The 16,834-nt window shown below is 43.8% G+C and overlaps 2 protein-coding genes across 3 annotated transcripts in view; both read right to left on the reverse strand.

The window, feature by feature from the left end:
• The window catches only part of GRIN3A (glutamate ionotropic receptor NMDA type subunit 3A), a gene marked incomplete at both ends in the record, with an annotated part of 149,924 nt that overhangs the window by 12,615 nt on the left and 120,475 nt on the right, over positions 1-16,834 (reverse strand). The gene's annotated exons all lie outside the window — the stretch shown is intronic.
• Positions 5,898-6,410, reverse strand: PPP3R2 (protein phosphatase 3 regulatory subunit B, beta; the record flags this gene model as incomplete). Its single annotated transcript, XM_080819371.1, has 1 exon — positions 5,898-6,410. The coding sequence occupies one exon, from the start codon at positions 6,408-6,410 to the stop codon at positions 5,898-5,900; it is 513 nt and encodes a 170-aa protein (XP_080675497.1).

The following is a 16,834-nucleotide window of genomic DNA, read 5'->3' on the forward strand; positions in this document are numbered from 1 at the left end:
CTATGTATAGCATTTAAAAAATTGGCTTTGACTTCCTGAGATAAATATATGCAGTGGGTGGGATTAACAGGTCAGCTGATGTAACTGTTTTGATGCCTGGCGATGTGTGAAGCAGCTTTCATAAAATGTGAACATTGCTGCTAGTGTTGCCCCAATGCACAGCACGCTCACAGCCTTGCCAAGCCTGTTTTGTACACCATCACTTCTTCCTGTTTTAAACACTCCGATTTGTATTTCCTTAGTGAGGCCATTTTCTGATGTTCATTTTTCCCATCCCCTTTTGTATGAATCATATATTTATAACCTTTGCCAATTATGCATTTCAGACAAGGCCAGGCTTTTTATTTAAAAAAGCTATTAACCTCTTTCCTACATATTATTTATGTTTCTCTAACTTCAGGTTTTACCGTTAGCTTTTGTTGGATTTTATTATATGGAAATTTGAAATTTTATATGGCTGTTATTTGTTTTGACTGCTGTAAACCCATCTATTGTTTTAGCTGTTAGAAAATATCCATTGCTGGGATAAGTGTTTTATGACCAGTTGCTTTATTTTTGAAAAAAATCAAAAGGCAAAACCTGCCCTCCTTCCCTTCCTTTCCTGGACACAACCTATACCCTTACTCTGTTTTAATTTTTCTCCTGTCATAATAAATATGAGTTTCTTGACTATTTCCCTTCTCATGTAGAATATAAGCTCCAAGAGACCAGGGGTTTTGCCATTTTGTTCTTGAGCTTTTATACTAAAGAGTGGAGCACGTTATTTTCTCTTCGTTGAGACTTTCCATTTTAGCCACATGCTTCAGAGATACATTAGCCAATAAAAGGGCACTCTCAGGGGCGCCTGGGTGGCTCAGTGGGTTAAGCCTCTGCCTTCGGCTTGGGTCATGATCCCAGGGTCCTGGGATGGAGCCCTGCATCAGGCTCTCTGCTCAGCGGGAAGCCTGCTTCCTCCTCTCTCTCTGCCTGCCTCTCTGCCTACTTGTAATCTCTATCAAATAAATAAATTAAAAAAAAAATAAAAAATCTAAAAAAAAGGGCACTCTCAGGGTGGCATGCACTCCTTTATGCTCATTTTAAGATCTTCAGATTTAAAAAATATTGGCAAATAAGAAAATTGTGAGGACAAACATCATGTAAAACTAACAACAACAAAAAATGTACTTGTGGGTCAGATTAAGCCTATGAGCTGTCAGACTATATCCTTTGACATACACAGCTGTCCCGCTGCTGGTGTCCCTTCAGTGTTGTGGTTTTTCATTGTGAATCAGCTAATGCCTTTAAAGCTGACACATGCTTTGCTACTATTCACACAGTCACCAGCCTTTGGGAGAGCTACGGTAGCCAATATGAAAGGAGAGGGGTCCAGTTCTGACTCTCAGTCTAGTGGCCTATTACTGTGCAACCTTGTCTTTAAAAACATCCAAGCCTTTCCCTTTTCAAGGCAAGAAAACCAGATAAAACACTGTAGCCAGATCAATGACCTCCTCCATGCTAACAAAGAGAATCAGCAGCATAAATGCAGAACAGTTTGTAACAAAACAAAAAAACTTCCTGAGAGGTTTTTCCTAGAGAATGCCTCTAAAGCATGATAGACCTAGAGGATAAACCAACAATGCTAAAGCCATTTTCTCCTACGTTTAAAAAAAAGTGGTTTGGGATTGCAACATATGGTAGAAAGCAGATACAATCCATTAATATAGGATTCATAACAACATATTGTTACCGATCTCTATAGCTTAGGCATGTACTGGTTGCTATTTTCAGTTTAAACACATCACTTATTTTTCAAAATGAGATGGTGGAAGATAACTTAAGATTGCCTTGCCTTTTTTTTTTTTTTTTCCAATATGTAGAACCAAAGAGGTGGCAGCTGCTTGGTCCTCGACGAGTAATTCACTCCTTTTGTGAAAACTGAGATTTGACTTGATTATACTAATAACACTATCAGAAATATTTTGAAGCAGGTAAATATAAGAACCATAAAAGCAAGAGGTAATGCAGTGAGTTCAGCGTTTGGGATCAGAAGAAAGCCTGGTTCAGGGGTGCCTTGGGTGGCTTAGCAGGTTAAGCATCTGACTCTTGGTTTTGGCTCCAGTTGTGATCACATGGGTGGTGGGATCGAGCCCCACAGGCTCTGCACTTGATGGGGGATCTGCTTGAAGATTCTCTCCCTCTGCTCCTCCCCACACTGGCATGCACTCTCTCTCAAATGAATGAATAAATCTTAAAAAAAAAAAAAAAAAAAAAAGAGGAGGAGGGGGAGGGGGAGGAGTAGGAGGAGTAGGAGGAGCCTGGTTCAAGTTCTTGCTTTGCCACTTACCAGCTGGGAGATCTTGGAGAAGATTCTGGATCTCTCTATAGCATCATGTATTAAACTGAATGATGGCACCTACTTCACAGTATTATTATGATTACATGATGTAACAACTTCAACAGTATCTGGAACAGTGGTTCAGTAAACATTACCTACCATTATCACCCAAGGAGTTGCACAGAACTACATTTGTTGGCAACTGGCAACTAACAGAAAAATCAGAGCATTCTAACTTGGAAGTAAATGTGATCTTTCTTCCCAAATACCCATACAGTCAGATCTTTCCAGTTTCTGAAACTGGAAACAGGCTCTCAGTTCAAGGTCATTGCCATAAAACTCTGGGTAACTACCTTAAGTAGACTAATCGAACGATTAGCCTATTAATTCCAGCCATTCCAGAAGCTGAAATATTTTCCTCTAGTTAAATTTAAACATGTAATCCAACATGCTTCAAACCCTTGGTTGTAATTTTTAAATATCCATATTTTAATGTGTACATTGCAGGGTATATAAAAAACGTCTCTGAGGCCTTCTTGGCTAGTACTGCGCATGCTCGTTTTCCTCATGCAGTTTCCTCCACAAAGTCAAATAGGTTGGGCTAGAATCAGAGTCTTCCTTTTATTTTTTTAAAGATTTTTAAAAAAATTTGTCAGAGAGAGTGAGAGCACACACAAACAAGGAAGCCGCAGGCAGAGGGAGAAGCAAGCTCCCCGCTGAGCAAGGAGCCTGACGTGGGGCTCCATCCTAGGACCCCAGGATCATGACCTGTGCTGAAGGCAGACGCTTAACCAACTGAGCCACCCAGGTGGCCAGAGAGTCTTTCTTTTAAACTTTCTCTAGTCAAGAAGTCTATTTTTTTCTGCAAATGAGGGGGTGGGAAGGACTATGACACTGTTTCTTCTCTGGATTAGGATTACACAAATATCCAGTTTAATTTTAGAGTGGTGTGGCTAAGTACTAAGAAAGGGTTCAAAAGGGAGAAATAAGCATCCTGTTTCCCTTATGTATCCTGATCTAGTAGAAGTGGAGAAGGGGGAGGGGAGGGAATTAGAATGAACCTATTGTGCTCTAGGCACTTGTCTTATTTTTTAGTAGGCTCTATACCCAACATGGGGCTCAAAGCCACAACCCGGAGATCAAGAGTTGCATGCTCTACCAACCAAGACAGTCAGCCACCCTTACATGTTTTATATTTCTGAATCCTCAAAATAACCAATGGATCCTTGTTTTAATTAGGAGAACTGACAGTGAGAGGTTAGGTAACTTGCTCATGCTCATACAGCTAATAAATGCCCATTGTAAGAACCTGGTTGTAAATGACTCCAAACCCAGGTGTGTCTGATTCTTTCAACGATGTCATCCTGCAATGAGGCTATGACTCAGATCACTACATGGTTGGGACCATTTATTATTAATAGATTTTTTTTTTAGGACTGCACAGAATTGAAAGGAACAGAGAGTCCTATTTATTGTGGTTCCTAAATAATCTACTAAATAAAAAGTATGGCAGGGAGGCATGGTAGATGGGTGCCCTGACAGTAATGAAATTTGCGGATTTGTTTTTCCTACTTCTGTTTTTTCAAGAATAGCTACTGTCTTCTTCAAACTAGAAGGGTAATAATATCTTTCAAACAGATCTTCCTCATCCTGAGAAAAATCACCTGACTTTTGTCCTGTGTAGGGAGAGTAGGTTTCATTGTCCTGATGTTTGGAGCCTTCAGCCCTTCTGTGGGGAGTGGTCCACGGTAAGCAAGAGGACCGGCATGAAGTGGCAAATGCTGGGACCAAGGACAGTTGGTTTTCTGAGAACTGACAGCAAGTGGGCCTTGGAGAGCTGGTAATATCTGGATATAGGCAGTGGTATACTTACTGGTACACAAGTTCTCCAAACAAAACATGAAATGTTTTTGCTTCTTTCCATGATGTACTAGTTCTATCATGGCCAAATTCTCTCTCTCTCTCTTTTTTAAGATTTTATTTGTCAGAGAGAGAGACCGCACATAAGCAGGGGGGTGGGGGCGGCAGGCAGAGGGAGACGCAGGCTCCCTGCTGAACAGGGAGCCTGATGTGGGACTCACTCCCAGGACCCTGGGATTATGACCTGAGCCAAAGGCAGACTCTTAACCAACTGAGCCACCCAGGTGTCCCTCCCATGGCCAATTTCAATCTAACGACATGACATCCCTAAACACAGAGCTAGAAAGAAGGCACACACACTGCCCTTGCCCAGGATGACTAGGCTCTAGTACACACCTTGGCTGCAGGTGTATTAGCCTGTGAGGAATTCTGGGCTGAATGTTCCGTTAGAAAAAAGGCTCCCTGGGGTGAAAGAGCTCTCAGCTTCCCTGCCAGGCCTCAGGTCTGATGTTTAAAACTGAGTTTAGCTAGTATAGACAGCATCCCCCCCCTGCAGCAGAGACGTGTTTGCCCATCTCTGCATCTTTTGAATGTATCTGCCTCTGTCCTGTCAGAACACTTCTGAATCTGTGTCTTTCCCTCTAACTGGGGGTGGGTTGGGGTGGGGGCAGGGGGTTGAGTTTTGGAGGGAAGAGCTTCCTGGGAAGGTCCCTGCCCTGTTTGGACTGGAAGCAATCTTTTTTTTTTTTTTTTTTAATTTTATTTATTTATTTGACAGAGATCACGAGTAGGCAGAGAGGCAGGCAGAGAGAGAGAGAGAGAGAGAGAGAGAAGCAGGCTCCCTTCTGAGCAGAGAGCCTGATGTGGGGCTAGATCCTAAGACCCTGAGATCATGACCTGAGCGGAAGGCAGAGGCTTTAACCCACTGAGCCACCCAGGCACCCTGACTGGAAGCAATCTTAACTGTACTTCCTACTGGGATGGCTGGCCCAACTGGAAAAACTGCCACTAAGGCTGAGAGTTGGGCTAGGCACTTAGTCCAGGCTTATTAGCATTTCTTATAAGAGCCCTGAGACCAGTTCTTGGTCAGGAGCTGGAATAATGGGACAGGAGGAGGCCTCCAGATGGGCTCAGGGATATCTAGATGCAAGATGGGGAGTGGGCTACATCCTAGGAAAGGGAAAGGTGGGCTTTCACTGCCCAGAGAGAGCTGATTAAAAGGTGCTCAGCCAAGAGAAATAGATCTGTTCCTGTTGCCACAACAGGAAGTTAATCTGTTGAGAGAACCTGGACACAAGTAAATGAAAACAGTTCACCTAACACCTGATTTAAATTGTGCAATTCCCTCCCATCTATAAAACTATGAGAAATAAAGGCAAAAATATGTATATTTTCTTACTTTGGAATTTTTAAAGGTTTTGACACTTTATAGTTTGGATCCTGAATCAAAACAAAGAAAAAGATGTTTAGAAAGACCTTTTGATTTTCTTTCCCCACCATGCTCCTTCATCTGGGTCTCCCCCAGTCCGGGTGTTACCCTGGATCACTGAGATGAAAAGAATTCACAACACCGAGTTGGTCACGAGGTTCATGTTAGAAAATGTGGCTTCACGAAGAGAAACACTTCCAAATAAACCAGAGATCCAGCTCCTAGGCTGCCTTGAGCAGATCTTAAAAGAGACAGAAAGGGAAATAAGAGTTGGTGGGTAGTGCTCTTAAAAGCTCACACAATCACCACCAACTTCTTGTGGACCTCCAGGCCTCCAACCACAGCGCTGAACTCCTCAAAGGATATTTTCCCGTCTCCATCCCGATCCAGGACGATGATGGTTTTGTCCACTAGCTGTTGTAACTGCCAGTCCTTCAGGTTGTCGCCCACCATCAGCTTCAGCACCTGGAAGAGCTCCCCGTTGGAAATGTAGCCGTCTTTATCAATGTCATAGATGCTGAAGGCAAACCTCAACTTCTCCTCCTCGTCCCCTCTGACGCTGAACTGGGAGGCCCCCAGGATGAACTCCTTGAAGTCCACTTCTCCATTGCCGTCGGTGTCGAAGACGTCGAACACTCGCTGCACCAACGGGTTCTGGTGCAGCTCGGGCAGGGACAAGAACTCCTCTACGCTCAGAGAGCCTGAAGAATCCAAGTCCAGCTTCTTAAACCTCTTACTCAGCCTTTTAATTTCATCGGAGTTGAAGTGGGAGCATATCTCCTCCGGGTAACTGGCTTCATTTCCCATTGTGGACGCGGACACCGCTCGCAAGGGCTGTAGGCGCGGTCGGGTCCAAGCCCGGCGGTTGCGCGGCTGCGGGAGGATGGAGGGCGGAACAGGCTTGGAAGGCTCGAGGACCCCTCCCCTCCCCCACCAGACCGCAGTGAAGGAGCGGGGAGCCTGGCGAGGAGGGAAGTGGGAGAAGGTAGGAGAGTGCGGCGGGGCAGGGGCTGGGGTAAGAGACGCCCAGGAGTGGATCGGTAGATAGGTTGCTCCGCCCTCTTTCCTTCTCTGGCCCTCTTGGCCGCTGGCGGTTTTCTTCCTAGTGCCGCTGCTCGCTGCTTCGCTTCCTCACTTGTCCTTAGTAAGCTCCAAAGGGGCAATGTCCCCAGCACAGTGCCTGAGGCGTAGAATGTACTTCATCAATATGCTCAGAATGACAGAGCGCACTGCAGTCCCGTGCTCTTTATGCTTATTATGAGGACCTCGTGGATGGACTAAAAGAGATAATACATCAAAGCGCTGATCTTATACATATTTCCTAAATTCTCTGCCGGGATTGACATCCTTCCGGTGCAGTGGTCACTGACCCTTTTCAAGACCTGGGGTGCTGCGCCTTTGTACGAGACCACCCAGATGTCGCACAGAATTTCTCACATGATCACTGATAGGCGGTAACATATTCCGGAGGAATATACACAGCGCTGAATTCAGGGCATTCTTTCAAGAAGACACAGTTCCCAAGACTATGGCCTTGGTTGCCCTGTTTCTTGGAATCCATCATCTTATGACTGGTCTTCATCTTTTTCGAACAGGAGCCTGGTGGCTGTCCTGCGGACCACGCTGGGAATGGCTGTAATGTGCCCAGAGATGCCTTTTGCATGTTTTGAGAGCGACAGTGGTCCTTCCACTGTCTCATGCTTTCCTCTTTGCTTAAACTGGATTTGTCCTTTTTGTTAAACATGAATCTCATGTGCCCCCCCCCCCATATTCCTTCTTCCTTTAGGAGCACATCAGTTACTCCAAATGCATAAGAAATAAACTGAATCAAGGGCAATGTAGTTCACAGGGAGAACCCCAGGCCACTAAATCAAACTGAAAGGGGCAAACACTCACTTAAAAAATGCTACTACCTTCTTTGTGTTTTAAGTTCAGCCAAAATAGCACTCTAAAGGCAACTGCTGAAACTGCCATGATGGCTACGGGGTACCTAACCCAAGAACCAGGCAGTTTAAGGGAAAAGGGAAGTTTTGTAGGCTACAATATTTAATAACTGAATTATCCCAACTGATTGAATGAATTAGATCTGAAAGAAGCATGATAGGGTGGAAAGATTTCAAAACAGAATAATCCAATATCAGCTCTGAAGTGATCATTGAGTAAGGCCTCAAACTTGCTTAACATCAGTTTTTCCATCTGTAAAATGGAGCTAATAATACATTTTCTATAGCTGTGTGAGGATTAAAGCTGGCATTAGTCTATATGAGAAATGATTGTCACATCATCATTATCCTTACTATTTCCCCTGTGGGTGGAGATGAAGTCTTAAAGAATGAACAGTTGGAAGCCTGGGTCCTTACACGCAGTTACGTCATTTAATGAGCACTCCCTGGTACCAGTGACAGTGTGCCACTCACTGCTCTAAGCACTTCCTCAGCATTAGCTCTGGCTCCCCCAGCACACTCCTTGAGGACTGACTGCACTGGCCCATCAAGCATGTTTCTGGAGTCCGCGCTGACTTACCCATGATAGTTGTCATTTGGAAAGGAGATATTAGTGTGGAAACTTTTAGTAAGTGTATTCCTCTGTTCCTCTATGGGTTTTATTAGGAGGTAGTAAAGGGTAGTGGAGAGAGCATAAGAATTTAGTAGACCAGGTTCCAATCCCTGCTCTGCCCAGATTAGCTATGAGCCTTTAGAGGAGCCATTCCTGTTCCAGCCTCAGTGTACTCATCTGTAAAATGGGGATAGTAATTATAACTGCCTTCTCCACTGCATGTAGTTATTCTGATAGCAAGATGCGGGAGTGCACATAGAAATGTTACGTGAGAGAAGTACTGTCACAAGAGTCAACTCACGTGGAAGTGACACTATCAGGAAGATGGCACCACTTCACTAAAATAATTCAGCATGCAACCAAGAATTGCTTTACTCCTTCCCTGCAGAGGATGCAACGTCACACTGGATCTTAAGTTCTAGTCAATGTGAAGTTGAGTTCCCCATTGCTCCACATTTCATAAACTTTGTAGGTCAGCATTGTTATGGGGCTCAATGCCATTGTTTCAATTTTCTCTGGTTGTTATTCTTAGTCATTTTCACTGTTACTCTTTCTGTTTATCACTGTGGAGGGATCCGGACCGTTGGACATTCATTGCAGGAAGCAAATGGAAAGGGTTGACTGTTCCAGAAGAAATCAGGAGCCTGATGGCACTTCCATTTCAGCAAGTTTTTAGGGAAAGAACTATAAGATGGTCACGTGCAAAAGTAACTGCCATTAGAAAATAAAGCCAAACAGAAGCGATGAGTCCTGTGGTTCATGTAAGGCATCATCTTCCAAGTTAGTCAGGAGAATGGGTTTCTGAGCAGTATCACACATTCTGGGAGCTACCCATGCAGTGGGTCATTGACCTTGACCTGGAAGCCCTCACCTATCTGTGATGTTGTCCATCACCATATTTAACATCAATCTGTGTTGAGGTTAGCCATCTTATAGACTGTAGAAACACATGGCCCCGAGTTTAAACCTGAGCATCAGATTTCTCACTGCAAATCAGTGTTATTTTAGGTTTAAGTGAGAGAACATCTCAAATAATCCAAAGTCATCTAAAATAGCATGTCAGTGCACAGTAGGTGCTCAATACCTTTTGTACCCTATCTTCCTTCTTCTTTCTTTCTTACTCCTTTGTTTTCGCCAAGGCAGATATTTGGCTTTGCCTATATGTGTCTTGTTTTTCTTGGATGTGATATACTTTATTTCAAGTTTTAGTCCATTTAACAAATATATATTGAATACCTACTGTGTGCCAGGCCCTCTGCCAGCTGATGGGTCTTCTGTGGTGAACAAGATGTAGTCCTTTGAGAAATATACAGTTTTGCTATTGAGAAATCTACACTCTAATAAACAGTATGGAAGGATGTAGCGCCGTTTGGTCAGTCTTTCATGTTTCTCATGTGTATTCAAAAGGATCAAGAATAATATGCTTGATTTTCTTTCGTAATTTTGGCATGGTGTTTAATATGAGCCCCGGTTTTCAATCAACATTTTGCTATTTAACAACTCTGTGATCTTGGGCAGGATTATTTATTTGAATCACTGACCATCTGTAAACTGGGACAATTGCTAACTCATAGCATCCTTTTCAGAATTAAATGAGATAGCACACCTTAAAGAATTAGGCTCAATGCCTAGCCATAGGAGGTACAAAAAGACAGATATTATAATTACTGCCTACTTTAGGCTTGCCTGGAAAATTTTAATAGACGATTTAGATATATCTAAATATATATATCTAAATATATATCTGTACAATGCAGATATACTCAGCTATTCATTTCTTTTCTTCACAAATATTTATTGAACATCTATATGAGAGGCATACTGTGGTGATCTAAAGCAGGTACATTGCCAGCTATCTATGGTTTTGCAGGGAAGATGGACATTAATCAAATTACCATGCCTAGAAATGTTAAAGGGGTACCTGTGGTGAGTGCTGCAGGTCAGAGGTAACACAGGAGGAATTTGTCATGCCAGGGGAGTTCATACAATGGGAATTTGATCCAGTCAGTAAGATGAACTAAACCTTAACTGGGAAAGTGATGACGGAGCGGAAATATCAAGGAGAAGAAGAAATTAACTGATGTTCTGGGCAGGGATGAGTGTTCCAGGAAGAAGGAACTACATGTGCAAAGGTACTGGGGCAGGAGGAGCATATCAAGTAGGAGAACTTGAAAAAGGCTACTGTGGCCAGAACAGGGAGGTTGCAGGAGAGTGTGGTATTAGATGAAGTGAAGAAATGTCTGAGCATTCCCTAGACACTGAAGAAACGGCAACGTTTACTCATTCATTCCTTACAGGGCATCATTTATCCAATCCTGTTCTTCAACATGTAGAGCACTGAGGGCATCCAGGGATGGTCCCTACTCAGAAAGCTTACTGACCACTGAGTGACCTGAGGCAGTAGAAAGTTGTAATTAGTTATAACACAAGATGGAAAAGGAAAGATGTCATCAGAAATGTAAAGGCTAAGAGCTGTAAGAATTCAGAGAACTGAGAAGTGGTTGGGAAATTCTTAGAATTCTTGCTGGGAACAAATGGAGGAAGACTTTTTGCAAGAAGTACGGTTTGATCCTGACAACGACAAAGGGAACAGGTACTATAACCACAGAAGTGGGAAAGGGAGCAGATGGGGATGGCAGCATCTGGTGCAATGTGGCTGAAGTACTGAGTAAAATACCAAAGTGAAATGGAAGGAACCAGATCAATGGGACTTTTGAATGTTTGGCCAAGACATCTGGTTTCTATACAACAGAGAAAGAGTGACCGAAAGCACACAAGGATGACTACATCAGGACTGTATTCTAGAAAGATGACTCTGGCATTGTGAAGGGTGAATTGAACAGGGGAGAGACTGGCAGCTAGGAGAGCAGCCAGCCACCGAGGATGACCACACGTGCTTGTCTGGAAAATGAGAGCGTGCGGTATGCTGAGAGAGGCACTGGAGGTGAAAGACCAGGTCTGCTTAGCTGTCATAGCAAAGAACCACAAACTAGGGGCTTAAACAGAAGTTGATTGTCTCCCAGTTCTGGAGACTAGAAGTCTGAACTCCAGACGTCAGCAGGGCCATATTCCCTTTGAAACCTGTAGAGGAGTCCTTCCTCGCTTATTCTGAGCATCTGATGGTTTGCTGGCAGTCTTTGGCATCCCTTGGGTGCAGCTGCGTCAATCCAATCTCTGCCTCATGGTCATGGCGTTCTCCCTGTATCTGTCCTCTTACAAGGATACTGGGCATATTGGATTAGGGACCTACCCTTACGCAGTGTGACCACAGCCTCAACTTAATGGATCATGTCTGCAGTGACCCTATTTCCAAAGTGGGCCTTGTTCTGAGGTACCAGGGGGTTAGTTCATTAGAACCTCAACATGTCTTTTTGGGGGACACAATTCAACCCATTCCAACCAGGCCTGATGTCTTACTGGACAGAAGGATAGAGGGAGAGGGCAGAGATGAGGCTTATCATGTCACTGCACTAGCAGCCCTGTGCTCGGATGTGGCAGGAAGCCACCTATAATGTGTGATGAGAGGGGCACCCTTTACAGGTCCCTGGGCTCCCCCACGATGCTGCCTTCTCATTTAACATGTCCTGAAATTCCACCAACTCCCACAGCTGCGTCACGAGAAAGTGTCTTCAGAGTTATGATACAGGGAATGTGAGTGCAATTTCTCACCTTCTTAGACCGGGTTAATGATGCTTGTCAGGAGCAAAAAAGGCTTTTCTGATAGTTTGTGACACTTCACATCACAGCCACTAGATGGCAATCATCACACATTTCCAAGCCACAATCTTGAAAGCCTGGAAGCAACTACTTATTAGCACAGAAAATAATTAGGGAGGAGTCCTGTTTCCCGTGATTCCCCTATAGATTTCAGTGTATGGAAAACTCAAAAAGTGGAAAAAAGACTGTCTCTCACAATAGTCTTAATCAGTCTGAGCACTGTTCACACCTTTTAGTTGCATAGTAAATAGCTATATTCATAAATATTCATGAGTCCACTGAATATAACCCGGGTAAAAAGCAAAAACTATTAACAGTATTCGGTCTTGAGCATAATTTATGCCCAAACATCTCTGGTATACAAAGGAAGAGACCCTTACTCCATGAGCTCTGTTTACTTGGTCATTAGCAAGGGTGAAGAGGGCACTGCTAGAAAATTTCAACTTCTGTCATCCATTGTAAGCAGAGAGCAACAGAGTAACAGCCCCACCTTTGTGATGATGCCACAAGAGAGGAAAGCAACATGGGAGAATTGTAGTGCTCCAGGTGGCCCACCCAGTAGTCTGACTTTGAAATACCACTGATTACATTTAAAGAAAATTCTTTAAAAATCTGATTTAAGTGCATCCTAATGGTCTGCATAAACCATGTTTCCCCACTCAAACCTAGAAGCTGAGTTGGAAGAAAGGAATCAGATGATAATCGTAATAGCTGGCTAATACAGCACTTTGAAAGGTAGAAAATTCCAGAACCCTGTATTTCTCAAGTCCTCCAGTAAAAAAGTCTCCAGTTTTATAACATATCTAAGTAACACAGAAAAGAATCTTTACGTTGGAATTGTTAGATGCTTATAATTGTAAGATGCTCCTGCTCTTTTGGAGATGGGTCCAAAAGGGAGGGTGCAACAACTGTAATTTTCTACATGTGCTTCTTATTTACCAAATACTTTTTCTTCTGCACACATAACTCTATGCTCAGAAAAGAGGAGGGAACATTTATTAAGCTAAATATTCTTCCTAAAATAGCTCATTAAATATATTTCACTACTTACAGGAAGATTCTATTATCACCCCTGGTTTGGGGGTAAGGATCTGATGTTTCAGAAGTTGCATGGTTTGGGGCGCCTGGGTGGCTCAGTTGTTGGGCGTCTGCCTTCTGCTCAGGTCATGATCCCAGACTCCTGGGATCAGGGCCTGCACTGGGCTCCCTGCTTGGCGGGAAGCCTGCTTCCCCCTCTCCCATTCATCCTGCTTGTATTCCTTCTCTCACTGTGTCTCTCTCTGTCAAATAAATAAAATCTTTAAAAAAAAAAAAAAGTTGCATGGCTTATATAGACACATAGGATGGAGCGGGGTGTCAAACCTCAGTATATCTAATTTGGAGTTGAAACTTTTTCAATGATCTCAGACTGCCTTCCATATGAAGATTTAAAAAGATGTCCCCGCTCTTCTGGCGGTCATAGGGGAACTGTAAGGCAGAACACAAGGAAAGGTGGCCAGCTACGATGCCAGCATCCCTGAGGAGGGCCCCACTAATAGGGCATAAAATCCTGTTCATCCAGCATCACTGGGTGCAGTGTCTCTGGAGGTGAGGCCAAACCGCACTGCTTATAACTCCATGCCTCAGTGTCCCGCTCATGCTCTGACCAGGGGGCTCTTCCCCTGACAGGGGACACCTCCTCTAGGAAGCCTTCTCTGACTCACTCTTGCTCTCCCGTGGGTCACTCACAGGCTTGCCTGTGTCACTGCTCTGCCTTGCATCTTCTGCTGCTGTCCCTATGATGGCATGGTGTCGGGGTTTGTTCACAAGTCTGTCTCCCTGCTTGTGAGTTCTGTACTCATCTCTGCCCCTGGTGCAGGGCCAGCACACAGGCATTCAATACATGTCTGCTGATGGATGGACGCGTGGATGGAGGAATGAATGAATTTGTTCCAGTAGCAGAACAAGAAGGTGAGGCCTTTTGGAGATTGGCCTCCCTTTCTTCGCAATTCCACTCCATGTCATAAAAGGACACGTGTAAGGCTTTATGCTTCTTCAGGTTTCCAGAAAGCACTACCTGGATAGGATCCATCTGACCTTATGCTTGGCTTAAATATTAAACTTAATTACTTAGGCTATTCCAAGGGAAGCAGTCAGCTGTCAAGGTGGCTCCCGACATACGCGGGTTTTCAATTTAAAGCAATCTGCGGTCATTAACTTTCCTTGCCTCGCCATAACTTTCATCAGGTTGAATAGCACTGACATTTTAAATTGAAAAAGGAAGGGGTAGGGATGAGAGGGGCAGGAGGGTGTTGAGATGTGACCCAGTTGTTAAGAGCAGAAAAGACTGCATTAAAACTCACCCTTCCCTCACCCCTATGCCATTCCCTTTGGGTTTTAAAAGACAAACTGGAAAGAAAACTGACCGGCATAGAAGCTTCTCAATGAGACTTGTGTGATCTATTTGGCTTTCAATGTAGAGTTGACTAACGCTTTCCTCCTCTCCCCAACAAAAAAGTAAAGGAGGGAAGATTGGATTTACTTCGAGAAAACTTCATTCTCTCAGTGAACAAAGATTAGAAGTTTCATATGGGACGCACATTTGGAGGTCTGGGGCAGTGGTCAGAGATGGGAGAGCCAGACTGGAGGCCAGCCAGTTCACTGTCCTTCTCTGTGGCCCAGGAACCATATCATTTAGGTCAGGATCCCTCTAAACCTATCATATCAACCCCGGAACTACAGCTTTCTCTAACCAGGCCATTCTACACAGCTCAATCTTATGGTAACGAAACAAGCTTGAAGAGAACTTTAGTGATATGCTGAAGGTCACTCAGTTGGTTCATGGCAGAGTCAAGACAAATATGACAACTCCCATTCATTCAGCACCTACGTTTGTAGATGTCAGGCACTTTTATGTTCATTACTCTGTTCCTTACACCAAGCCAGGAGCATCAAATAAATATTGTTCTCTCCATCTAGGAGGGGAAATTCAGAGAGGTTAAGTAATTTGCCTCCGTGATGTTTTGATGTACCTTTGTGATGTAGATATTCTGAAACTGGTTATTTTTATATTTGCACGTCTACAGTGTTCTTGAAAACAAACCATTTAACTTCAGCTTTAAAAAACAAACTAAAGGGGCACCTGGGTGGCTCAGTGGGTTAAGGCCTCTGCTTTCGGCTCAGGTCATGATCCCAGGGTTCTGGAATCGAGCCCCATGTCGGGCTCTCTGCTCAGCGGGGAGCCTGCTTCTCCCTCTCTCTCTGCCTGCCTCTCTTCCTACTTGTGATCTCTGCCTGTCAAAATAATTAAATAAAAATCTTTAAAAAAAAAAAACAAAAAACAAACTAACTAATAATGAGCTCAGCAGACATCTCACTTCATCCCTGTCCGGTGGTCCCATTCCTTATTAGATGAAGTTCAGGACTGGGGAGGCCATGGATGGAGTAACTTCAGGGATGGAGTGAAGGTCAAGTTGAGGATGAGCTCAGAGATGGAATGGTGCAAAGTTTCCTATTGTGCACTTTCCTTGATATTAAGAAACACCTAAAAGTACCTTGATTTACTTTTAGACTGTTCCGAAATTTACTTCTCCTTTTCCTTACACCTTGTAATCAAGGTCTCTGAATTCGAGATGGAACTCCTTTCATGGCAATGTTCAACCTCCTGCTTAGTATGTTTTTGTTTCCCTTGGCACTCAACAAGGAGACCGTTGGATTCAGAGGCAGAAAACCTTGTAACAATACAGCAAGATACGGATTCCAATGAAGTTGATAGAGGTTACATAACTTTTCCAAAGACATAAAGCTGCCTCTTCATGGTCATGGTAGAGCCAGGGCAGCCTGGCTCCCAAGACCAGCACTGTCCCAGTGGTTGTATTTCTCTCTTCTTTCTGACCAAGGCAAGGCATGAGTTATCTCCCTGCAGGCTGGACCTGGGTTTGGGAGCAGGAGCTGCACATTCTCAGATGGTCAGGCTGCGGGCACTTTCCTCTAGCTGTTCCATCCCCATCTTCATCTTCCATGAGGGTCTGTGCTGGACATTCTTCTGCCCTTCCAGACCCACTCTCCACCCTTCTCCATCCAGCTTTGTGCCCTGTGGAGGTCCTCTATGGACCACACTGACAGCTTCCCTTGACCTAAGGCCGTGGTGGGAGATGAAGAGGTTAGAGAAGCTGAGGTCAGGTATTTACTCTGGCCATCTCCCAGCAGGGTCATTGTGGATTGCTTATGTCCCTCGTCAAAGGACACAGATCCCATTAGAAAGCCCTCTGCTATCCCCTCCCTCAGGTTCTAGGAATGGCTCTCTCCCTTTTTCCCCTTGAGTCTAGATGTGGTAATGCCTCCTCTACTTCACTCACCCTGGGAGAATGTACTCTTTCTGTTGGTTTCCTTAAACCATACCTTTGCAAATGGTTTCTTGGAAATTCCCCGGACTCTTGTGTGCTATCCATTCTCTGCCAAGACTATTTTTTCTTCCTTCTTTACTATTTCCATGTGGTTAAAAGGGTCAACCAATTATTTATTTGATCCATTATTATTTAAAATAGCTTTCAAAAAAGATATCATCACAGATCTTAACAATTTCTTTAAGAATTTTGGGAGTTTGCTAAACTGTGATCTGCCACCTTCCTTTTCCTGATTTGCAAATAACAGATTTCACAAAACAGTGAAACTCTAAATTCACTGGAACTCTAAATTCACTCAGTGACTTTATTTAAAAAAAAAAAAAAAAAAAAAAAAAAAAGATGTTTTTTTGCTGAGTCAGAAGAAAATGGAGGTAAGTTGGCCATACGTTTTCCCCAGTGGAACTAAGTGACAATGGGTCTGCTGTGGGCACAGGCAGAGTTGTGCTAGGAGGACCACGAAGAAATATCTAAGGTCAATTTAAAATTCCTCTCTGAGAATTGTCAGAGTCTGGTCAGCAGAACTGGACCTGCAATTTTCTAAGTGACTCTGGGGATGGGATAAAGCCCTGGAAT

Source organism: Martes martes, assembly GCF_963455335.1.
Source record: "Martes martes genome assembly, chromosome: 12".
Classification (NCBI taxonomy): Eukaryota; Metazoa; Chordata; class Mammalia; order Carnivora; family Mustelidae; genus Martes; species Martes martes.